This window comes from Oncorhynchus keta, chromosome 34 (genome assembly GCF_023373465.1).
Source record: "Oncorhynchus keta strain PuntledgeMale-10-30-2019 chromosome 34, Oket_V2, whole genome shotgun sequence".
NCBI classification, from domain to species: Eukaryota; Metazoa; Chordata; class Actinopteri; order Salmoniformes; family Salmonidae; genus Oncorhynchus; species Oncorhynchus keta.
In genome coordinates this window covers 43,826,560-43,852,717 of record NC_068454.1, presented here as the reverse complement: position 1 = coordinate 43,852,717, position 26,158 = coordinate 43,826,560, and the positions used below count along the sequence as shown (strand labels likewise).

The 26,158-nt window shown below is 43.0% G+C and overlaps 1 protein-coding gene across 2 annotated transcripts in view; it reads left to right on the top strand.

The window, feature by feature from the left end:
* LOC118367559 (inactive dipeptidyl peptidase 10-like) overlaps window positions 1-26,158 on the top strand; it is a 320,765-nt gene that overhangs the window by 192,787 nt on the left and 101,820 nt on the right. For both annotated transcript variants that reach the window (XM_052493923.1, XM_052493924.1), the window contains exons 4-5: window positions 16,468-16,562; window positions 16,822-16,896. In XM_052493923.1, coding sequence (XP_052349883.1) covers window positions 16,468-16,562; window positions 16,822-16,896 — 170 coding nt within the window. The remainder of the gene's footprint in view (window positions 1-16,467; window positions 16,563-16,821; window positions 16,897-26,158) is intronic.

The following is a 26,158-nucleotide window of genomic DNA, read 5'->3' as shown; positions in this document are numbered from 1 at the left end:
GCTCTCCATGGTGCAGTTGTAGAAACATTTGAGGATCTGGGGACCCATGCCAAATATTTTCATTCTCCTGGGGAGGAAAAGGTTTTATCGTGCCCTCTTCATGACTGTCTTGGTATGTTTTAACCATGATAGTTCGTTGGTGATGTGGACACCAAGAAACGTGAAACTCTCGACCCGCTCTACTATAGCCCCGTCGATGTTAATGGGGACCTGTTCGGCCTGCCTTTTCCTGTAGTCCATGATCAGCTACTTTTTCTTGCTCACATTGATGGAGAGGTTGTCCTGGCACCACACTGCCAGTTCTCTGACCTCCTCCCTATAGGCCGTCTCATCGTTGTCGGTGATCAGGCCTACCACTGTTGTGTCGTCAGTAAACGTAATGATGGTGTTGGAGTCGTGTTTGGCCACGCAGTCGTGGGTGAACAGGGAGTACAGGAGGGGACTAAGTACACACCCCTGAGGGGACCGTGGGTTAAGGATCAGCGTGGCAGACATGTCGTTGCCTACTCTTACCACCTAGGGCGGCCCTTCCAGAAGTCCAGGATCCTGTTGCAGAGGGAGGTGTTTAGTCCCAGAGTCCTTAGTTTAGTGATGAGCTTCGTGGGCACTATGGTGTTGAACGCAGAGCTGTAGTCAATGAAAAGGTTTCTCACATAGGTGTTCCTTTTGTCCAGATGAGAAAGGGCCGTGTGGAGTGCAATTGAGATTGCGTCATCTGGGGATCTGTTGGTATGCGAGTTGGAGTGGGTCTAGGGTGTCCTTGAGGATGCTGTTGTGAGCCATACAAAGCACTTCATGGCCAATGACGTGGGTGCCACGGAGCGGTAATCATTTAGGCAGGTTACCTTTGCATTCCTTGGGCACAGGGACTATGGTGGCCTGCTTTAAACATGTAGGTATTATAGACTCGGTCAGGGAGAGGTTGAAAATGTCAGTCAAGACACCTGACAGTTGGTCCACGCATGCTTTAAGTACACATCCTGGTAATCCGTCTGTCCCAGCTGCTTTGTGAATGTTGACCTGTTTAAAGGTTTTCTTCACATTGGCTACCGAGAGCGTGATCACACAATCATCCAGAACAGCTGGTTGCTCTTATGCATGCTTCAGTGTTGCTTGCCTCGAAGCGAGCTTAAAAGGCATTTAGCTCATCTGGTAGGCTCGCATCACTGGGCAGCTCGCGTCTGGGTTTCTCCTTCTAGTCCGTAATAGTTTAAGCCCTGCCACATCCGATATGCGTCAGAGCCGGTGTAGTAGGATTCAATCTTAATCCTGTATTGACGCTTTGCTTGTTTGATGGTTCGTCTGAGGGCATAGTGGGATTTCTTATAAGCGTCTGGATTAGTCTCCCGCTCCTTGAAAGTGGTAGCTCTAGCCTTTAGCTCGATGCGGATGTTGCCTGTAATCCATGGCTTCTGTTTGGGATATGTACGTACAGTCACTGTGGGGACGACGTTGTCGATGCTCTTGTTGATAAAGCTGATGACTGAGGTGGTATACCCCTCAATGCCATTGGATGAATCCGGAACATATTCCAGTCTGTGCTAGCAAAACAGTCCTGTAGCTTAGCATCTGCTTCCTCTGACCACTTTTTTTATTGATCTAGTCACTGGTGCTTCCTGCAGTCTTTTTTGCTTTTAAGCAGGAAGCAGGAAGATAGAATTATTGTCAGATTTGCCAAATGGAGGGCGGGAAGAGTTTGTATGCATCTCTGTTTGTGGAGTAAAGGTTGTGTAGGATTTTTTTCCCTCTGGTTGCACAGGTGACATGTTGGTAAAAATTTGGTAAAACTGATTTGAGTTCGTCTGCATTAAAGTCCCTGGCCGCTAGGAGCACCGCTTCTGGGTGAGTATTTTCTTCTTTGCTTATGGCCTTATAGAGTTGGTTGAGAGTGGTCTTAGTGCCAGCTTTGTTCTGTGTTGCTAAATAGATGGCTAAGAGTTATATAGATGAGAACTCTCTTCGTAGATATTGTAGTCGACAGCTTATCATAAGGCACTCTACCTCAGGCGAGTAACACCTTGAGACTTCTTTAATGTTAGACATCGCGCACCAGCTGTTATTGACAAATAGACACACACCCCCACCCCTCGTCTTACCAGAGGTAGCGTCTCTGTTCTGCCAATGCATGGAAAATCCAGCTTGCTCTAAATTGTTCGTATCTTCGTTCAGCCACATCTCGGTGAAACACAAGAGTTTTTGATGTCCCTTTGGTAGGATAATCTTAATCGTAGGTCATCAATTTTATTTTCCAATGATTGCATGTTAGCAAGAAGAACGGATTCTCAGCAGGCTGCCCGACCTGCGACCCCTTTTCCTGTGTCTTTTCTTCACGCAAAAGGCGGGGATCTGTGCCTGTTCCAGTGAAAGCAGGATATCCTTCTCGTCAGACTTGTTAAAATAAAACGTTTCTTCAAGTCCGCTGTGAGTAATCGCTGTTCTGATGTTCAGTTATTTTCGGTCATAAGAGATTGTAGCAGCAACATTATGTACACAATAAGTTTAAAAATAAGTTACACAAAATGCCAAAAATGAACAAATTAGCGCAATTGGTTGGGAGAATGTAAAACGTCAGCCATGTGGTTCGGCGCCATCTTTCTAATGATGATGATGATGATAATGATGATGATGATGATGGTGGTGGTGACAGTTATGTTGGGTGCTATTATATAGAGTTGCTTGACTTGCTACACTTAAGATCATGCACAGCCACAAGCATCTGCGTTGTCTCAGCGTTGATACAGTAGCCGAAACAAGACAAATAACATCAGATTGCATCAAACAAGATGCATTCTGATTCTATCTCACCGCACAGAAACAAACTTTATGGGATTCAGAAATTGAGTGTATATAGACTCTGACGAAGAGTTCCTTGATACCAGTTCTATCCATTGATTAAGTGCAGTTTATAAAACTTGAATACAATTTTATTTGTCACATGTTGAATACAACAGGCGTAAACGTAAAAAAAGCATGAAATGCTTACTTAGAAGCCCTTTCCCAACAATGCAGAGTTAAAAAGTAAGAAAAATGTATCCTTGTCTGTTTGTTTCTGGTGTCCTTTGACAGTTCTTTGGTCTTAGTGGAGTTTGTAGTGTGACTGTTTGAGGTTGTGGACAGGTGTCTTTTATACTGATAACAAGTTCAAACAGGTGCCATTAATACAGGTAACGAGTGGAGGACAGAGGAGCCTCTTAAAGAAGAAGCTACAGGTCTGTGAGAGCCAGAAATCTTGCTTGTTTGTAGATGACCAAATACTTATTTTCCACCATAATTTGCAAATAAATTCATAAAAAATCCTACAATGTGATTTTCTGGATTTTTTTTCTCATTTTGTCTGTCATAGTTGAAGTGTACCTATGATGAAAATTACAGGACTCTCATCTTTTTAAGTGGGAGAACTTGCACAATTGGTGGCTGACTAAATACTTTTTTGCCCCACTGTATGTAGAATGTTAAGCAACCCTCTTCTCTTTCAGTTCTGCCAGAGGTGTTACTCAAGCTTCACTGACCCAGAAAAGCTTTGAGTTCCACAGGGTGAGAGCTAAGAAGCATGGATCTGTGATGCCAAGAGCAAAACAAACTCAACATGAGCGAATCATCATCTGCTTTTAACTTTGGCTTTAATGTTGCTCATAACCAGGGGTTGGAACCAAAATTATTTTCCAATCGTTCAGTTCTGATCAGAACCCTTATCTATTTTGTTTCCATTCCAGTGTTCTGACCAGCATAATCAAGTTCTGAACAGGTTCAAACAAAACAGGTCATGTATCACCGCCTGGTACGGCAACTGCTCCGCCCACAACCGTAAGGCTCTCCAGAGGGTAGTGAGGTCTGCACAATGCATCGCCGGGGGCAAACTACCTGCCCTCCAGGACACCTACACCACCCGATGTTACAGGAAGGCCATAAAGATCATCAAGGACAACAACCACCCAAGCCACTGCCTGTTCACCCCGCTATCATCCAGAAGGCGAGGTCAGTACAGGTGCAACAAAGCTGGGACCGAGAGACTGAAAAACAGAGACTGAAAAACAGATCCTATCTCACGGCCATCAGACTGTTAAACAGCCACCACTAACATTGAGTGAATGCTGCCAACACACCGACTCCACTCCAGCCACTTTAATAATGGGAATTGATGGGAAATGATGTAAAATTTATCACTAGCCACATTAAACAATGCTACCTAATATAATGTTTACATACCCTACATTATTCATCTCATATGTATACGTATATACTGTACTCTATATCATCTACTGCATCTTTATGTAATACATGTATCACTAGCCACTTTAACTATGCCACTTTGTTTACATACTCATCTCATATGTATATACTGTACTCGATACCATCTACTGCATCTTGCCTATGCCGCTCTGTACCATCACTCATTCATATATCTTTATGTACATATTCTTTATCCCCTTACACTTGTGTGTATAAGACAGTAGTTTTGGAATTGTTAGTTAGATTACTTGTTGGTTATTACTGCACTGTCGGAACTAGAAGCACAAGCATTTCGCTACACTCGCATTAACATCTGCTAACCATGTGTATGTGACAAATAAAATTTTATTTTATGTTATTTTTTGTTATTTTTTACCATGTGAAATCAACATAGTAGCTCATGAATTTACTCCACCAATTAGCATGGATAGAGTAGCTTACTATGGAACGAGTACGGTAGTTGTTTACACATTTTATGGGCAGATAAGTGCAGGTGCAAGATGCGACCAACATTTTACCAGAGGGGAGAGAGTGAGAGAGAGGGGTGGACATGGAGGGGGCTTGGCTTGTGAATTGCAATGTGTATAGGCTACTACTAGCATCATAATGTTACAGAATTATATGCGAGACTTTAGGAATATTTTTTTGAACAAAAAGTTGCATAAATAACTGGTTCTCAAGATTAGAAAATAATGGTTTTGTTCCGGAACATTAGAGATCACTTTCGTTCCCGGTTCTGTTTCCGTTCCTCAAAGAATTATTGTTTTTTTTGTTCTGTGTGCTGAACTGGTCCCAGCCTCTGTATCAGGTATATTCTCTCTCTCCGGCTCTCTCTCTCTCCTGCTCCTGATCCCCAGGATCGTAATTTTGGTCTGCTTCCTGCGGTCAGGGAGGGGGTAATGTCACCTGTGCTCCCTCTCCGGCCTCTAGGTCACCAGGCTGCTCGTTATGGCGCAAACCTGTCACCATCGTTACGCAAATAATGACACTCACCTGTAGTACATCACGTCCTTGATTACCTGCCCTTTATATGTCACCCTTTGTTTTTTTTCCCCCAGTCGTCACTTTTTCTGTTTTAGTTTCATGCCCGTGCGTTGTTCGTGTTTCTTGTTTTGTATTATATGTTTTCATATACTGTATTTATTAAATGATTCACTCCCTGAACTTCTTTCCCAACTCCCAGCGCACACGTTACACTCTGCTCTTAACCTAGCCACCTAATGCTTTGGAAATGACTGAACTTAAAAATACATGTTTTGGGGCCTTCAAAGTGCTTTAGCAAAGCTACTGAAGGTGAGTTGCAAGTTACTTAGGGTGAATTGGTTACAATGAGGCTTGAGTAACATGCATGTTTCAGAGTACCTTGTCCAAACTGACTGTTTCAAAGAAGTAAAAGAGAATATCCCCATAGCTGTATGTTTGCCAACTCAATATTCCATCTTCAGAGCTTTTCTCTCACAGTGGATATCCAGTATGCTGAGCCTCAGGGTCATTTAGCAACAGTGCGAAATCTTAAAATATCCCACAACAGACGCTTGTTGTTCTGATGAATATTTCATATCCACTGTCTATGTATATCCTGGGTCTCCACTGGAGCCTGGGACACCAGTCTGCACATAGCTATATTCACAACCACTCCACTACAACACCCAGGCCTCATTTACCAATGGAGTGTGTTTTCCACTCTCCAACACTCATTAAATGTGTCAACAGATTGAGGTTTCTGGGTAGCTAATTTAGATATTATTCAGTGATGAGTGGGGTTCTACTGTGCTGCTAATTCAGATGTTATTCAGTGATAATTGTTACTAATGCCATAGACCTCTTGTAAAGTTGATGATATATGCAGTGTTTATTTCACCTACCATATGGTTTAAGATGGTGGAACACCAGACATACACTACCGTTCAAAAGTTTGGGGTCACTTAGAAATGTCCTTGTTATTGAAAGAAAATCACATTTTTTTGTCCATTAAAATAAAATAAAATTGATCAGAAATACAGTGTAGACATTGTTAATATTGTAAATTACTAATGTAGCTGGAAATGGCTGATTTTGTATGGAATATCTGTATAGGCTTACAGAGGCCCATTATCAGCAACCATTACTCCTGTGTTCCAATGTCATGTTATGTTAGCTAATCCAAGAAAGTCCTTTGTTTCTGGCCATTGTGAGCCTGTAATCTAACCCACAAAGGCTGATGCTCCAGATACTCAACTAGTCTAAAGAAGGCCAGTTTTATTGCTTCGTTAAGCAGAACAGTTTTCAGCTATGCTAACATAATTGCAAAAGGGTTTTCTTTTCAAATGATACACTTGATTTAGCTAACACAACGTGCCATTGGAACACAGGAGTGATGGTTTCTGATAATGGGTTTACAGCTCCAATAGTCATTTTCTGCTTTTTTGCACACCAATATCTGTACATGACCATCTGATCATTTATCACTCCAGTGTTAATCTGCAAAATTGTAATTATACGCCTACCTCCTCATGCCTTTTGCACACAATGTACAGTATATAGACTCTTTTTTTTCTACTGTGTTATTGACTTGTTAATTGTTTACTCCATGTGTAACTCTGTGTTGTCTGTTCACACTGCTATGCTTTATCTTGGCCAGGTCGCAGTTGCAAATGAGAACTTGTTCTCAACTAGCCTACCTGGTTAAATAAAGGTTAAATTAAAAAAATATATATATTTTTTTTAACAATGTCTAGACTGTATTTCTGATGAATTTGATATTATATTAATGGACAAAAAATGTGATTTTCTTTAAAAAACAAGGACATTTCTAAGTGACCCCAAACCTTTGAACGGTAGTGTACATATCATGGGTCCTGATGAGAAATGGATAAAATTGCACATATCTTCTTGGCCGTCTGTCTTTGTCAGCTGTGATATGTGTAGATTTATGGGGACGCTAATTGCTCCGGAAATACAAAGTTAGATTCACTGAGGCGACTGCAGCAGGCTGATTCAAGGTCTTTGACACTCACAGTGATCAATGAACTCTCTTGACGTTCCATGATACTTTTATTCAGTAGCAGAAGCACATGCTAATGCAAGTTAAGAAACAGCTTGAACACTGTGGACTATACATGCCCTTTTTTTACAGCAAACTGACGAGTAAGTGCTGTCGCAATGTCTTCTGCACATTGTGTAACATGCCTGTCCATAAGACATGTGGTGCACACCGTAGAGAGCACTGTGGACTCGGGCACTGTTTATTCTTTGCCAAGTAAGCTCCAAGTTTGACCCGGTTCTGACCATTTTTGAGAACCTTAAGAGATCGGTGCTACAGCATTCATCTGTTACATAACCTTGGATTAAATAATACAGTTGTGTGTTGCATATTTCATTGTCCAGTGTTCTCCCTTGGCCCTGAGCCTCTGCACTCCTAGTGTATTAACAACCATTACCTGCGAAACCTGATCTGCCAAATGCCAATTGAATCCCCGATGCTCAGTCATAGGTCTAGAGAAAGTGTAAGCGGGTTGTGTTCATGATCTTTTCTTGCACTGTGGCCAGTCCTTAAGAAAACTTAAGTAACACAATAAAAAAAATCCCCATCAAAATATGTCTGTTTAATTTATAGATATCAGATATTTAGCATGGGCTACATCTCAATCCACCGCATTTGCTTACGTCGGCCTTCCGCACCTGTGGTGGAAGGTGGCCGAGCTACATTGGTTTGTCAGATCGTGAGACATCCCAAAAATCGTTCTTGCTCTACGGCCCCCACAAGTGGTACGGGACTCATCTGAAAGGTTACCTATACAAACTAATGGAAGTATGGAGGTCGTTAAAATCAGGTGTTAAATATATGTCCAAAACAACAAAAATATTTCCTGAGCTTTCTTAAAAACTACATGGACAACTGTATGTGGACACCCCTTCAAATTAGTGGATTCGGCTATTTCAGTCACACCCGTTGCTGAGGTGTATAGAATCGAGCACACAGCCATGCGATCTCCATGAACAAACTTTTGCAGTAGAATGGCCCGTACCAAAGAGCTCAGTGACTTTCATTGTGTCACTGTCATAGGATGCCACCTTTCCCACAAATTATTTTGTCAACTTTCTGCCATGCTAGAGCTGCTCCAGTCAACAGTAAGGGCTGTTATTGTGAAGTGGAAACATCTAGGAGCAACAACAGCTCAGCCGTGAAGCGGTAGTCCACACAATCTCACAGAACGAGAACGCTGAGTGCTAAAGTGCGTAGCACCTAAAAATCGTCTGACCTCGGTTGAAACACTCAGTACCGAGTTCCAAATTACCTCTGGAAGCAAAATCAGCAAAATAACTGTTCAACAGCACTATAACTGTTCGTCGGGATCTTCATGAAATGGGTTCCCATGGCCGAGCAGCCGCACACAATCTAAGATCACCTATAGTGCATTCTGAATGTATTCAGACCCTTTGACTTTTTCTACATTTTGTTTCGTTACAGCTTTGTTCTAAAAATGGATTTAAAAAAAATCCTCATCAATGTACAGACAATTACCCCATAATGTGCGTGGAAATGTATTAAAAATGTAAACAGAAAAACGTTACTTACATAAGTTTTCCGACCATTTGCTATTAGACTCGAAATTGAGTTCAGGTGCATCCTGTTTCCATTGATCATCCTTGAGATGTTTCTACAACTTGATTGGAGTCCACCTGTTTTAAATTAAATTTGATTGGACATGAAAGGCATACACCTGTCTATATGAGGTCCGAAAGTTCATAATGCATGTCAAAGCAAAAACCAAGCCATGAGGTCAAAGAAATTGTGCGTAGAGCTCCAAGACAGGATTGTGTCAAGGACAGGATATGGGGAAGGGTACCAAAGGATTTCTGCATCATTGAAGGCCCCCAAGAACACAGTGTTCTCCATCATTCTTAAATGGAAGAAGTTTGGAACCACCAAGACTCTCCTAAAGCTGGCCGCCCAGCCAAACTGAGCAATAGGGGGAGAAGGGAGGTGACCAATAACCAGATGGTCAGTTTGACAGAGCTCCAGAGTTGCTCTGTTGAGATGGGAGAACCTTCCACAAAGACAATCATCTCTGGAGCACTCCACCAATCAGGCCTTTATGGTAGAGTGGCCAAACGAAAGCCACTCCTTAGTAAAAGGCACGTGACACTTGGAGTTTGCCAAAAGGTACCTAAAGGACTCTTGAGACCATGAGAATCATTTGATGAAAACCTGCTCCAGGGCAATCAGGACCTCAGACTGGGGCAAAGGTTCACCTTCCAACAGGACAATGATCCCAAGCACACAGCCAAGACAACACAGGAGTATTCTATGTACTAAAGTACTAAAGACAAAATTCTACATTTTATATTTTTTCATACCTAAAAATTCAAATCAAATAACTAAATCATCTATGGTATGACCATCTTAAAACAATTCCATATGTTAGCTTAGTACCCTCCAAATTTCACTATGTCTGGTGAGGATGTCTGGTGAGGAAGCGCATAGCTCTCATAACCCCTCAATCACATCTATTTCGACTAGGAGCCCTTTCCAATACAGCCCTTTCCATTCAAATCTGACTAATGATATCTGTGTGATGACTTCACAACTCTTGTCCATTATAATGACCTGTTTCTCAGCTGTTTGACGAAGATAGGAGAAGGAATATGGTGCATTGACATGATAGGTCATTCAATTGAGATTCTTTGTAAACATATTGGTGTGACTCATGTAGACAATGGCCGGGATTCAATCAAAGTTGCGTTGTCGACAAGTGCATAACGCTTGACATTTGAGGTCATTTTCAATTGAGCCGACATCTACAGCATTTTCTGTGAATGTAAGCTCCGCGACCGTCAGCAAAATTGCCTTTAGAAGGCGCAAGGTCGGTAGGCAATAACATGCGTCTGTTTGAATCCAGGACAATGTTTCAGACAGGTAAGATCAACACAGATATTGGTCACATTATGCATGTATGACTGGATGTTAATGACATTAGTGCTGTGTGTATTCTATAGCAGTAGGCAAGTCATCGCTCAAAGAAAACGATCCAGACTTTGGTAGCGCCAGTATAGGGATCACATTATTGGCACTGATTTGCAGTATACATTGCTAATTAGGACTTTATTAGGAATTATTAGTCATTCATTAGGCATTATTGGCTAATACCTGACTAAGCCACCATTATCTACTTATATAAACATGTACAGTGCCTTCAGAAAGTATTCACACCCTTTGACTTTTTCCACATTTGATTCTGTTACAGCCTGAATTTTGAGTCACTGGACTACACACGATACCCCATAATTTTAAAGTGGAATTGTGTATTTCGATTTTGTTTTTTTACAATAAATTAAAAATGAAAAGCTGAAATGTCTTCAACTCAATAAGTATCCAACCCCTTTGTTCTGACAAGTCTAAATAAGTTCAGCAGTAAAAATGTGCTTAACAAGTCACATAATTGGTTGGAGCACGGACTGTGTGCAATAATAGTGTTTAGCATGATTTTTGAATGACTGCCTCAACTCTGTAGTCTACACATACAATTATCTGTAAGGGCCCTCAGTCCAGCAGTGAATGTCAAACACAGATTGGTAGATGGGTTAAAAAAAAGCTGTTTAAATATCCCTTTGAGCATGGTGTTGATCTCACTGTTGCCGCCTGCTACCGACCCCGTCAGCTCCCAGCTGTGCCCTGGACACCATTTGTGAATTGATCGCCCCCATCTAGCTTCAGAGTTTGTCCTGTTAGGTGACCTAAACTGGGATATGCTTAACACCCCGGCAGTCCTACAATCTAAGCTAGATGCCCTCAATCTCACGCAAATCATCAAGGAACCCACCAGGTACAACCCTAACTCTGTAAACAAGGGCACCCTCATAGACGTCATCCTGACCAACTGGCCCTCCAAATATACCTCCGCTGTCTTCAACCAGGATCTCAGCGATCACTGCCTCATCGCCTGTATCCGCCACGGAGCCGCAGTCAAACGACCACCCCTCATCACTGTCAAACGCTCCCTAAAACACTTCTGTGAGCAGGCCTTTCTAATCGACCTGGCCCGTGTATCCTGGAAGGACATTGACCTCATCCCGTCAGTTGAGGATGCCTGGTCATTCTTTAAAAGTAACTTCCTCACCATTTTGGATAAGCATGCTCCGTTCAAAAAATGCAGAACCAAGAACAGATACAGCCCTTGGTTCACCCCAGACCTGACTGCCCTCGACCAGCACAAAAACATCCTGTGGCGGACTGCAATAGCATCGAATAGCCCCGTGATATGCAACTGTTCAGGGAAGTCAGGAACCAATACACGCAGTCAGTCAGGAAAGCTAAGGCCAGCTTCTTCAGGCAAAAGTTTGCATCCTGTAGCTCCAACTCCAAAAAGTTCTGGGACACTGTGAAGTCCATGGAGAACAAGAGCACCTCCTCTCAGCTGCCCACTGCACTGAGGCTAGGAAACACGGTCTCCACCGATAAATCCATGATTATCGAAAACTTCAATAAGCACTTCTCAACGGCTGGCCATGCCTTCCGCCTGGCTACTCCAACCTCGGCCAACAGCTCCGCCCCCCGTAGTTCCTCACCCAAGCCTCTCCAGGTTCTCCTTTACCCAAATCCAGATAGCAGATGTTCTGAAAGAGCTGCAAAACCTGGACCCGTACAAATCAGCTGGGCTTGACAATCTGGACCCGCTATTTCTGAAACTATCTGCCGCCATTGTCGCAACCCCTATCACCAGCCTGTTCAACCTCTCTTTCATATCGTCTGAGATCCCCAAGGATTGAAAGCTGCCGCAGTCATCCCCCTCTTCAAAGGAGGAGACACCCTGGACCCAAACTGCTATAGACCTATATCCATCCTGCCCTGCCTATCTAAGGTCTTCGAAAGCCAAGTCAACAAACAGGTCACTGACCATCTCGAATCCCACCGTACCTTCTCCGCTGTGCAATCTGGTTTCCGAGCCGGTCACGGGTGCACCTCAGCCACACTCAAGGTACTAAATGATATCATAACCGCCATCGATAAAAGACAGTACTGTGCAGCCGTCTTCATCGACCTCGCCAAGGCTTTCGACTCTGTCAATCACCAAATTCTTATCGGCAGACTCAACAGCCTCGGTTTTTCGGATGACTGCCTTGCCTGGTTCACCAATTACTTTGCAGACAGAGTTCAGTGTGTCAAATCAGAGGGCATGCTGTCCGGTCCTCTGGCAGTCTCTATGGGGGTGCCACAGGGTTCAATTCTCGGGCCGACTCTTTTCTCTGTATATATCAATGATGTTGCTCTTGCTGCGGGCGATTCCCTGATCCACCTCTACGCAGACGACACCATTCTATATACTTTCGGCCCGTCATTGGACACTGTGCTATCAAACCTCCAAACGAGCTTCAATGCCATACAGCACTCCTTCCGTGGCCTCCAACTGCTCTTAAACGCGAGTAAAACCAAATGCATGCTTTTCAACCGATCGCTGCCTGCACCTGCATGCCCGACTAGCATCACCACCCTGGATGGTTCCAACCTTGAATATGTGGACATCTATAAGTACCTAGGTGTCTGGCTAGACTGCAAACTCTCCTTCCAGACTCACATCAAACATCTCCAATCAAAAATCAAATCCAGAGTCGGCTTTCTATTCCGCAACAAAGCCTCCTTCACTCACGCTGCCAAGCTTACCCTAGTAAAACTGACTATCCTACCGATCCTCGACTTCGGCGATGTCATCTACAAAATGGCTTCCAACACTCTACTCAGCAAACTGGATGCAGTCTATCACAGTGCCATCCGTTTTGTCACTAAAGCACCTTATACCACCCACCACTGCGACTTGTATGCTCTAGTCGGCTGGCCCTCACTACATATTCGTCGCCAGACCCACTGGCTCAGGTCATTTACAAGTCCATGCTAGGTAAAGCTCCGCCTTATCTCAGTTCACTGGTCACGATGGCAACACCCATCCGTAGCACGCGCTCCAGCAGGTGTATCTCACTGATCATCCCTAAAGCCAACACCTCATTTGGCCGCCTTTCGTTCCAGTACTCTGCTGCCTGTGACTGGAACGAATTGCAAAAATCGCTGAAGTTGGAGACTTTTATCTCCCTCACCAACTTCAAACATCAGCTATCCGAGCAGCTAACCGATCGCTGCAGCTGTACATAGTCTATAGGTAAATAGCTCACCCTTATTCACCTGCCTCATTCCCATACTGTTTTTATACTGTTTTTATTTATTTACTTTTCTGCTCTTTTGCACACCAATATCACCAATATCTCTACCTGTACATGCCCATCTGATCATTTATCACTCCAGTGTTAATCTGCAAAATTGTATTATTCGCCTACCTCCTCATGCCTTTTGCACACATTGTATATAGATTGCCCATTTTTTTCTACTGTGTTATTGACTAGTTAATTGCTTATTCCATGTGTAACTCTGTGTTGTCTGTTCACACTGCTATGCTTTATCTTGGCCAGGTCGCAGTTGCAAATGAGAACTTGTTCTCAACTAGCCTACCTGGTTAAATAAAGGTGAAATAAAAAAAAAAAAATAAAAAAATAAATAAAAAAATTATATTTTGATGGTGTATCAATACACCCAGTCACTACAAATATAAAGGTGTCCTTCCTAACAATGGTGACTTTAAAACATTTACAAAGTGTTCAAGTTACAGTTTTGACTTAAATCTGCTTGAAAATCTATGGCAAGACCTGGAAATGGGTTGTCTAGCAATGATCAACAACCAATTTGACAGAGCTTGAAGAATTTTGAAAATAATTATGGGCAAATGTTGCACAGTTGAGGTGTGGAAGGCTCTTAGAGACCCAGAAAGACTCACACTTGTAATTGCTGCCAAATATGATTCTAACATGTACATGTAACATGTACGCAGGGGGTTGAATACTTATCTAACCAGGAAATATTAGTGGGTTTTTTTAATGTTTTTTTTTATTTTTTACAAATGTTAGAATTTTTTTCCACTTTGACATTCCAGAGTATTTTGTGTAGATATTTGACAAGAAAATTACAATTACATCAATTTTAATCCCACTTTGTAACACAACAAAATGTGGAGAAAAAAAGTCAAGGGGTGTGAATACTTTTTGAAGGCACTGCATGAAGCTCAAATTCATGTGTCTTGACCATGTCCATGAAGTCTTATGAAAGTCACAATTATAAGATTGAGTAATGTTTTAAGTTGAAATGGAGGGACACTGCACCCCTGACTGAGTCTGGCTGCATGTTCCACACCCGGGGCGTAGCCCTTCTAAAAGCCTTGTCTGTCTCCCATGGTTTTGAGTTTAGTTAAGTTTCCAGAGGGATGCTGGAGGGAGATTGAGTTGGAGCTTGAGGATGGTAGGGTGGTAATGTATGTTGATGACAATTCTCCCGGATCCGGGAGCGGTAGTTCCAAGAGCAAACAAGCACAGCACGGAGACCATGACTATCAGTGTCTGGCACTTTTATCTGTCAATATATTCAACATCTTCTCACCCCTATCTCATTTAAACTCCAAATGAAAGGTTAGGGTAACAGCTCCCAAAGTAGCCTAATGCACAATAACTAACAGTTATTGTGATAAAGTCCAAATTAGTGCTACATCCTACATGAGTGTGTCCAACTTTATCTGCGTCGCAGGCTCCTAGCCCAAGATTTTTATTTCAATGACAGATTATTCTTGAATCTGTGGTGCATGCAGAAGCCAAGGTGACCGGAGCATCTACAGCAGGATGGTAACATTCAGATCGTGGATGGGTTCTGCTCCTGTTTTGTCAGTGGGCCAGCCAGCTCTAAACTGCTGTTCTTTTGAAATGCCAAGAGTATTCCTGAGGGTACGCTGCTCTGTCCAAACTCATGGTTGGCATCTGTTTTGGGTGAGACACTGTTTGCAAGGACGGATCTGTTTACTTCAAAAGCTACTTCATTACCATGCCAAACATTGACCTTCACACAGACACAGACGCATGTACACCCAGACACGCATGCGCACACACAGATCCAGACACACGGACACGTGTGTGTGCATGCACATATGCAAACACACTGACAAACACACTGACACAGACACACACACTCACGTCTCATGCTCATTTTCCGACACAGATGTTGTGCCTTAATGATGATGCTTGAGAAACACAGCATTCCCTAAGTGATTACAACACTCCAAAATATATAAATATAAACAAACACTCAAACTCTGATTAAAAAAACGTTGTACTGTATGTAGGGGGTTAATTTTGGCATTTGGTTTTTGAAAGGCCTTATTTATATGGTAAACATCAGTATTTTGACCAGTGGATTTGTGGCATCAGATTACTTGTCTTCGATGATGACATTTATGTCTGTGATAGGTACACACAGGTTATGACAGGTACAAATGTATGGGGCGGGATAGGGCCGTGAGAGCCCCATCACTCATCAATCAAACCCATAGTAACTATAGCACGATGACAGGGCCCTGATTGGCTGGGAATGAGAAAATGTTTGACGGACAATTGAGAAAGTTGAGTAATAGCTGATCGCCTCCTGCTGTAGGATTCCAATATCTGACTGGGTTGCCAGGTCTTCTGGGGTTGCCATGTCAGGTGCATAACCGCCCTCTCCTTTGACAGAGATGGATAACGTAATTACAATTTATATGTCCCCGCTTGTTTCCACACAGAGCTTTATGGACTCATCTATGAGTTAGTGATTATAAGGGTAACAATGCATGGCTTCATTTGATCACTGTGTGTGTGTATATGTATTCGTGTGACCTGCCATTTGCCGTACTCTCCTGCTGGATGAAATTTCAGGGACATGTCTGCACATCACACAGCAAAACGAAGCTGTGGATCCAACAACTAGCACACAGGACAAAGAACATGCGGGTTTAATAGAAAATGAAAACTCAAGGTGCCTCTTTATTTGTGTTTCTGTACACCAATTAAATTATTATGTGGCTTCATCACAACGCAGTCACACTCAAATGCATATGAAGGGAGTCGGTGCCGTCATGTTACTATTGTTTTTTGATTTTCCGGACACAATGATGTGACAAGGTACTGGCCGTTCTCTCTTTTCTATGTTGAAGAAAACAAGGACATGGGGATAGAATGGAAACTTCCATTGTCAAAGTGTCCGTGCAAAACCAGTTCTAGTTTTGACAGAAGGCCTTGTGTTCAAAACGGCAACAAAGGCCTCCATACCCCCTTCCCTGTTTTTCTTAGTAGAAAAACTAATGAAGAATTGTTTCACCAGGACTTGTTTTTAATTCTTTATTTCTCCTTTCACAGACTCAGAAGTCATCTATAGGAATCGCGATGGCCACGTCATCAAGTTTAACATCCTCACCAATGAGACTGATATTGTACTGACAAACACAACGTTCGTAAGTGCAAACCCTTTACCATCTGAAAATGCATGCACGCGCAGAAACTGACACACAAGCATATAAGTCAAATGTATTTATAAAGCCCTTTTTACATCAGCCGATGTCACAAAGTGCTGTACAGAAAAACCAGCCTAAAACCCCAAACAGCAAGCAATGCAGATGTAGAAGCACATATATCACTCAAACTGACATGTCAGCAAACTGATACAGTATGCACACTTAAAAGTGCATACTTTCTGTCTTTTTTGTCTTCTAGGTCAATTTCAACGTTGCAAAGTACTCTGTTTCCCCGGACTTGAAATATGTGCTCTTTGCCTATGATGTTAAACAGGTAAGCTCCTCTTACTTTCCCGCTTTCCCTCTAGTTTTTTTGTCTTGCTGTTGTGAAAAAGTCGCATACCCTCATTATTCATAAAATATGAAAAGTAATTGCTTTTGCAGATAATTGGACTGGTAGAGTAGCCTACAGTACAAAACACAATTATGCTCGCTCTCGCTCTCTTCCTCTCTCTCTCTGCCATACGCTCTGTCTCTCACACATTCTGGAACACACTCTAACTCCATCAAATCAACAAACTCAATCTTAAATATATGCATACTAGAGTACCATACAAGCTTGTGCACTACAAGGCACACATCTTGAAGTCAGCCAACTATACAGTGGGATTGTTGACCAAACACCCACACCATTCCGTGTGTACAGGGGCGGACTGGCCATCTGGCATTTTGGCAAACAGATTATGGGCTGGTCCATTTTTAGCCTCAATGAAAAAAAATGAGCTAGCTTGGGGGCCTCAAGACTGTAAACACCAATGTGCTGTCATTACTCGAAACTTTTGAGGAAACCCATTGCGCTTAACATATCTGAATACAGTTAAGTGATGTTGTAGTTATTACTCAAACCGATGGAGTCACTGTGACTCTGTAAGGGGTCTGGATTTTAATTGTATCAGCACTAAGCCATGCCTCCAAATCTCATTTCGAAGTGTGCCTTGTCTTTTCGAGTGAATTGTAGAGTCACCACCCATGACTGTATTTGTTAGTGACAAAGACATATTTGTTGAATTCAAACATTTTCAGTCCTTTGGCCACCAAGTGAGTTCCTAGGAAAATATTATCATTATAATTGTGTTCTTTATGACAATACATTACATATCTCATCAGGCTTTATTCTGAGGCCTAGCTTTACCCTAATACAGTAGGCTGCAACTCATGGTTTACAGGCCACATCAGGCCTGCAAGTAGGGTTGCAAAATAAACATAAAAAATATCCTGGTTGAAGGATTTCCAGTAATCTTCCAACTGGGATACTGGAAAACATGGGAAATGTACCAGAATTTTGCATCCCTACTTGCAAATAACATTATTTTGACTTGCAAAGTGATGTGTGATTCCTATCGGAATCCAGCTAGTTAGGATACCCAACAGTTGGAATTTATATTCACCCGCAATCTGCATTCATTATGACTGCCAGGTTTAGGATTAGTGTGAGGAGACGACCTAAGTCAATTAAACTGGAACAAACATTTCAGTAACTGGTGCAAAACGTATTACTAAATGATTGGATTTGTTTTCTTTGTGTAGCATAAGATAAATCAATCAATAACTCAATAGACATGCAAAAACACAGATATTAAAACCATTTTTAAAAATCTACCTACAGTAGAGTAAGCTGAGTAAAAATCTCGTTTTTTATCATAACTTAAAAACATTTAGTTGATGTGACTGAGCCGGTATTTACAGTATAATTCACAGTGCTCGGGGGCGGAACGACAAGTGATAAAACATTTAGTTGCTGGCAATTAACAGGTCACGTTCATTAATTAATATAGCAGTGGCCCTGTTTCCATCCGAAACGTGTAGATGCGAAATCAGATATGCAAATTACACCCTCTACTCTGGAAGGGATCAACTATGAGGATTACCGACAATGAGATTAATCTTAATGTATTTGCATATTTCCCGTGATTCTTGTGCGGGCCAAAAAATAACTTCAGTTCACTGAGCAATCCCTTTCTTTTGCCGTGCAGTGTTATATTGTATGCTGTAGAGGGACAAGCTCAGAATTGATTGTGAAAGATATGTAAAGAGGCTGTCATTTGTTCATTATATAATTCTATGTTCAGAACCCCTTTGGGCGTCTGCTGTATGAAAACAACTTCTGGACCCTTGGGAAATTGTTTAGTTGAGCAAACAGGGCAATACACGTGGTACAGCATGTTGGAATGAAAAGGAAGCACGGAATAATGTTGTGGCATTTGAACAAGTATGTCCACCATCAACATCAAACTAATCTTCATTAGATGCAAGAGATCCTGTATGGTCTCACTCTTCAAACGTAATCTATGCTGACAAAATGTGTTATATACATCAATTCTCCAAATTATTTTCACCAGTGTAGAGGGAAGTTGTTGACCGAGTGTATTGAGGACATCTCTGGTAGTCTCACCTAGCTTGAGGATTACATGCCATTATCTCATTACAGAGGTATCAGAGAGCGATTAAACTTGATAAACACTCATGATCTCTGTGTATGTTTGTCAATTATGATAATAGGCTCTGTTTTCTATGCTGGTAAACATCTTGTAATGCTTTTGCTTCTTGTAAATCCTCTAGTCAAGTCTTTGTTGATCCAGTGCCTTGTGTTTTGCAATGAAAATTTGCTAATAGATTCAAGCTAATCAGGTTGGAGTGGGTGGAGTACCTCACCAAACAAAGGTGTATAAACAGGATTTATGTTTACCCGTGGAGTATAATAATGAAGTCCATTGTTTACTTGACATGACATAGATGATATGCTATTTGGGTGTCCTCTACAATTATTAAATCGCTCTGTAAGGAAATGGTGTTTTATTTTGTTAGGGTACAGATCTAAGTAAAATGGACAACTGCACAATTATTTTGTCTCACATTGTTAAACCACAAATAGCCTATCACATCGCAATTTTATTTCTGACATTTTGGTGAGGGAAATAGATTAAGAATTCAGTTGCTTTGCAAGGAGAAAACTATTTAAGTCAGATACGTCCACGTGATCGAAAAAATATTGGCTAACATTGATGAAGTAGTCTTTGGCTCGCTTCCTTCAAATGAACAAAGGCTGGACACGTAGTTCCTACCTTGCATAATCCCAAAATGCTGATATCCAAACAAATAAGCCTGGCGGGAATCAAGGATGTGATGCAAAGGAAGAGGAAGTGTAACGCTCGTCCTCTTCTTCTGAAGAGGAGTCGCAAGGATCGGACCAAAGCGCAGCGTGGTACGTGTTCATGACAATATTTATTCAACTCAGAACACTAAAACAAAAATAACAACGAGAATGACACAAAACGAAACAGTCCTGTCTGGTGACAAAACACAAGTGGGAAAAGGCTACCTAAGTATGATTCTCAATCAGAGACAACTAACGACACCTGCCTCTGATTGAGAACCATAGCAGGCCAAATGCAAAAACACAACATAGAAAACGGAACATAGACAACCCACCCAACTCACGCCCTGACCATACTAAAACAAAGACATAACAAAGGAACTGAGGTCAGGAGATTCCGGAAGCAGCGGACAGGCGGGAGACTCTGGCAGCTCAGGACAGACTGGAGACTCCGGCAGTTCCGGACAGATGGGAGACTCCGGCAGCCTAGGACAGACTGGAGACTCCAGCAGCTCCAGACAGACTGGAGACTCCGGCAGCTCCGGACAGAGGATAGACCGGACTGTGAAGGCGCACTGGAGGTCTCGAGCACCGAGCCTGCACAACCCTACCTGGCTGTATGCTCCCTGTAGCCAGGCCAGTGTGGCGAGGTGTAATACCCCACACTGGGCTGTGCTGGCGAACCTGGGATACCATGCGTAGGGCTGGTACCATGTACCCCGGCCCGAGGAGACGCAATGAAGACCAGATGCACTGAGCTGGCTTCATGGCACCTGGCTCGATGCCCACTCTAGCCCGACCGATACGAGGCGCTGCTATGTACTGCACCGGGCTATGCATGCGCTATGCATGCGCTACCTGCCTCTGATTGAGAACCATACCAGGCCAAACGCAAAAACACAACATAGAAAACGGAACATAGACAACCCACCCAACTCACACTCTGACCATACTAAAACAAAGACATAACAAGGTCAGACCGTGACAGGAAGAAGGATAATCTATGAGAGCTATCTCATCAGGACCATTCGGGAGTCACAGGAACCCAAATAGTCCAACCGTGTGTGATTTAACAGGCCAAAAGCAGCACCTGGGGCCATAAACACTGTTAACACCGTATCCATATTCCCAAGCCCTCTAAATGGGTCTAGATTGGGTAGACCTTTGAGACTGAAGGGCCTTTACAGTGCTGGCACCTTGAGGGCCCATGTTATTATAGTAAATCTGAGGGAGCCAATGTGCTGTGAGGGCCCAGAATTGCTATGGTAACCTGAGGGACCCATTTTGACTGCTGTACTGAGAGGGTCGCAGTGATCCTGTCATCCACACTGGGCGAACATTGTGCACAAAATATGACAAGTTAGCAAAAAATTATATGACACCGGTAGATTCAGGGATCAATTTGCTTTGATCCTCTTAGGGGTTCAGATGGCTCTTACGTTCCTTGCACAAAATCTTCTGGAGTGGCTTATAGCCTAAAATAATTCCCAACCTGGGGAGTTTTCTTCTTTCCTACCCTTCGCTTACAAATGGATCGATCCCAGTGGGTCTGGAGTGACAATTTAACTTGTTTTGGGGTGACCGTGCTGGGAAACTGCTTCACGGGTTCTCTCTGCTCTGTTGGTCCTAGGAGTTGCTTAAGTTTCTTTGCTGTATTTGATTAAGGCTCCTCTGTAACCCTTTCAGTACAGCTTGAGCAAAGTTGTGCATTAAGTGTGGTCATGTTCGAATAAGGGGAGTAAACTAGGCCTTTATTTTCTCAATGCAGACAAGGCACTTGTTCTGTAGACAGAACATTAGTAGGGCTGGGATGATAGCAGTATCGCAATACTCATTAGTAACAAAACACAATGCAGATTTAACTTCTTTAGGAAAACAGCCCTAATGTTGGAAACAAACATCATTATGTTGTCACCCAGAGTCACATTTATTTATTTTCCAAGCTATAAGAAACAATATTTTGCGTACAGCAGGTACGCTTCGTGTTTTAATTTTTGACATGGAAAACATATTGTGATACAGGTATCGCCATAGACCAAATGATTAGATACAGCAACAAACATTCACATGGAATTTCTACTATCCTACTGTATAACACAGTAAATAATGGTATGAAACATGTTAATTACTATGTGAGAAAATTCACATGTACAAGCAGACCCAAAAAATGTAGGTGACAAAACAATTTTGTATCATATTTTACCCAGAGGCTGAAAGCACCCATTGTAAACATTGCCATGCATTGCTCCATTAACTGGTCCACTGTACTCTTCTCTGAGGCAGTATAGAAGACCACCTAAACCTGTTTTGAGCCAGTTTACATATTTAATCGTTTGTTTTCATCTGTGGCTCCCAATCTCTCCCTGGCATGCACCACACACTGCCAGAGATGAGGAGATCTCTGGGTAATATCCAGAAGTGTGAACTTTCAAACCTCTCCCATAAACCAGGAGAATCCATGTTTTCATTTGATTCAATCCGATTTGTATATCTAATAGGGGAGGACGGAGCGGGCGATTCACCTTGACTGTGGAATAGGAAGGAAGTAAAGGATGGTCGGTGTGTGGAAAATGTAATCATCAGATGATATTTGAAATTGTCACGCCCTAACCATAGAGAGCCCTCTGGGTTCTCTAAGATGTATAGGTCAGAGCGTGACTAGGGGGGTTTCTAGCGTTTCCATTTCTATGTTGGTATTTGTATGGTTCCCAATTAGAGGCAGCTGATTATCATTGACTCTAATTGGGGATCATATTTAAGTTGCCCATTGTTCCCACCTGTGTTGTGGGATATTGTTTTCAGTTAGTGCGTTAGTGCGCTCTGTACTGGATGTTCGTTGTTTCTTTGTTGTTTACTTTGAAATAAAATATGTGGAACTATACGCACGCTGAGCCTTGTTCTGCTCCATTCGACGATCGTGACAGAATATCACACCAACAAAGGACCAAGCAGCGTGTTATGGAGGTAAAGGAGTTTTGGACATGGGAGGTAATCCTAGGAGGATGCGAGACCCTTCCTTCGAGGGAATCGCCAAGGAAGATGGAAGGACAGCGACAATGCCGGGGTCTGAGGCCACAGAAACCCCAATATTTTTTGGGGGGGGGGACCACAAGGGGTGGTCGGCTGAGCAGAGGTTAGAGTCAAAGACCGTTGGGGAGGCGATGGAGCTGTTGGAGGAGAGAGAAAGGAGAGAAATGTTAGTTAGGTGTGTTCTGCACCGCACTCGCCCTGAAGAGAGTGTCATCAGTCCGGTGCCACCTGTGCCAGTGTTACGCCCCTGAAAACAGGGGAGAAATAATCACGAGAGTGATACGGTGTTGTATTCTCAAGTCAACATTTAGTTCAATCATTTCACAAAAGTAACACATTACATAACAGAAAAACCCATTATACAAATAACACAGCAAAATATCTTATTAACAACACGCATGTTCATTCACAATCGACATAAAATGGCAGCTACTCTCAGTACGACGCTATCCTTCACTTCAACCGAGCAGGGCTAATATTACTCTCTTCAAACTTAACTCTAACTTCCTCAAGACGTTACTAAAACACACCTTAAACACTCTTGACATGTTCGCTAGTTATAACATTTAAATTACTATTTATATCATCAATAAATGAAAACAGGGGAGAAATAATCACGAGAGTGATACGGTGTTGTATTCTCAAGTCAACATTTAGTTCAATGAGAAAAGACCGCGAATTTCCCCAGGAATATGCGTGGAGACCAGAGCAATCGATCTCCGGCTCATTAGCTTAAGAGCATTTCGTAGATCACAGATTATAACACTTTTAGGCACCACAAAATAAAGTAATCAATATAACGTTTACACATTACTCTCACAATTCGTACCCTTTGACAGATTTGAACTTTAACACAATTATATGAATGTTATCAACTATCAACTAATACTGAATGCATCTTTTTAACCTTAGATGTTTTAAGATCCTCACATACTATGAACTTACTAATACTTTTCAATGTATAACAGGCTATGAATATGTCCTTTAACCTGTCACACCAGCTCCACGCACCAGGCCTCCAGTGTGCCTCCCCAGCCAAGGTACACCCTGTGCAGGCTCCCTGCATTTGTCCACCAGTGCGTGTGTACGGTCCGGAGACTCCAGTGATGGTCTACAGCCCGGAGACTCCAGTGACGGTCTACAGCCCGGAGACTCCAGTGACGGTCTACAGCCCGGAGACTCCAGTGACGGTCTACAGCCCGGAGACTCCAGTGACGGTCTACAGCCCGGAGACTCCAGTGACGGTCTACAGCCCGGAGACTCCAGCGACGGTTCACTGTCCGGAGCTTCCAGCGACGGTTCACTGTCCGGAGCTTCCAGCGACGGTTCACTGTCCGGAGCTTCCAGCGACGGTTCACTGTCCGGAGCTTCCAGCGACGGTTCACTGTCCGGAGCTTCCAGCGACGGTTCACAGTCCGGAGCTTCCAGCGACGGTTCACAGTCCGGAGGCTCCTGTGACGGTCAACGCCCCGGAGCCTCCTGTCACCGTCAACGGCCCGGAGCTTCCAGTCACGGTCAACGGCCCGGAGCTTCCAGTCACGGTCAATGGCCCGGAGCTTCCAGTGACGGTCAGCGGCCCGGAGCTTCCAGTGATGGTCAGGGGTCCGGAGCTTCCAGTGACGGTCAGCGGCCCGGAGCCTCCTGTCACCGTCAACGGCCCGGAGCTTCCAGTCACGGTCAATGGCCCGGAGCTTCCAGTGACGGTCAGCGGCCCGGAGCTTCCAGTGATGGTCAGGGGTCCGGAGCTTCCAGTGACGGTCAGCGGCCCGGAGCCTCCTGTCACCGTCAACGGCCCGGAGCTTCCAGTCACGGTCAACGGCCCAGAGCTTCCAGTGATGGTCAGTGGTCCGGAGCTTCCAGTGACGGTGGAAGATAAATAAAATATGTGGAACTATATGCACACTGCGCCTTGGTCCGCTCCATTCGACGATCGTGGCAGAAATGGAGGAACGTGGTGATGGAAATGATCATTAATACAACATGGGGTTTTCATTGGTTTGGGCAGAGGCTGTTCCCTCTGTGTGGTTTTATTCTCAACTTTTGCAGTGTGATTAGTTATGTTTGACAAAACGTCTATGTCCCCAGAGCTGAGTGTACCACTCATATTCTTCATCGAGCTGCAGCTCAAATTTGAGTGCAAAGGGAGTTGAAAATGTCAACCTCCTTGTTTTTGATTAAATCACCATGCTGACCACAAAGATCATTGTGCCCGTGTGAGCTTCTCAGCTCTTGAAGGAATGTGGGGAGGGGCAACAATTTGAAACATTTGGAAACTGTACACATGATATGGAAACTGAGAGTTGATATTAGCCATTTTTATCATGATATACAGAGTAGGAAATGTAATCAAAGCTAGATATAAGGAGCACCTCAGAGAGAGCAAGAAGGTCAAAGTTGTATCCCACAAGCAGTAAAACATGTTTTGCCAAAGGTCAATGTGTGTTCCGAAGTACACCTCCAACTGGAGGGAGTCAATAGGGTTCAAGTAAAAGTCACTGTGTCCATTCCTCTTTTTGTAAACAGTAATTTGCCATTACTGGGAACAAGAGTCTGTGATTCTGCCGTTGATATTTCACAAAAGCTCATTACATATAGTTCCAAATGCTGACCTTGAATTTGTTTTAAAGAGACAACGCATCTTAACACTCAGGTGTTTTGCCTCCTCGCAAAGGATGTGTTTTCACAGATGTTTAACCCCTACCTGCGTCTCTGTTTCTCAGCAGCTAATAGCAACAGAGGGAACGGATACATTTGTCAAAGCCATTGGAGGTATACTCTCAACCCTCCCCTCACTCTGACATCACTCATCAACACTATTTCAGGAGTGAGGAGTGATTACTCATCAATCTCGCCACTATAACAGCCCCCACCACCGTCCGTCGTTGCCATCGTTGCCAGCTCCATCGAGCCCTTCTGCCTTCCTCGGGCGCTATGCATAATTCACTGTGGCGAAGTGCGTTCTTTCCGAGTGAAGAAGAGCTTTTTAATTTGAGCTATCCATCCTCTGCCATGGCATCCCTGTTTTAAGACTCCTTTCTGCTCAAACAGATATATATGTTATTCTCCAAGTATATGTTATTCTGCAAATCATGTAAAAATGTGTCTGATGATTTATGCATATGTACATTGGATGGTGCCTTCATTGATCATGTCCCCACTTATAAATATCGGGGCGTCTGGATCGACGAGAAGCTATCTTTCAAAAAGCATGTGGATGATTTAGTTGATAAATTAAGAATTAAAATCATCTTATTTTATAGATGTTATTATTTTATCATGCCTTTCATTAAATAGCAGAAAACAAATAATTCAGTTGACATTCATACCAGTTACAGACTATGGAGATGGAGATATTGTCTATATGAATGCAACTGCCACTATATTGAAGCCATTAGCCCACTACGTTTTATTA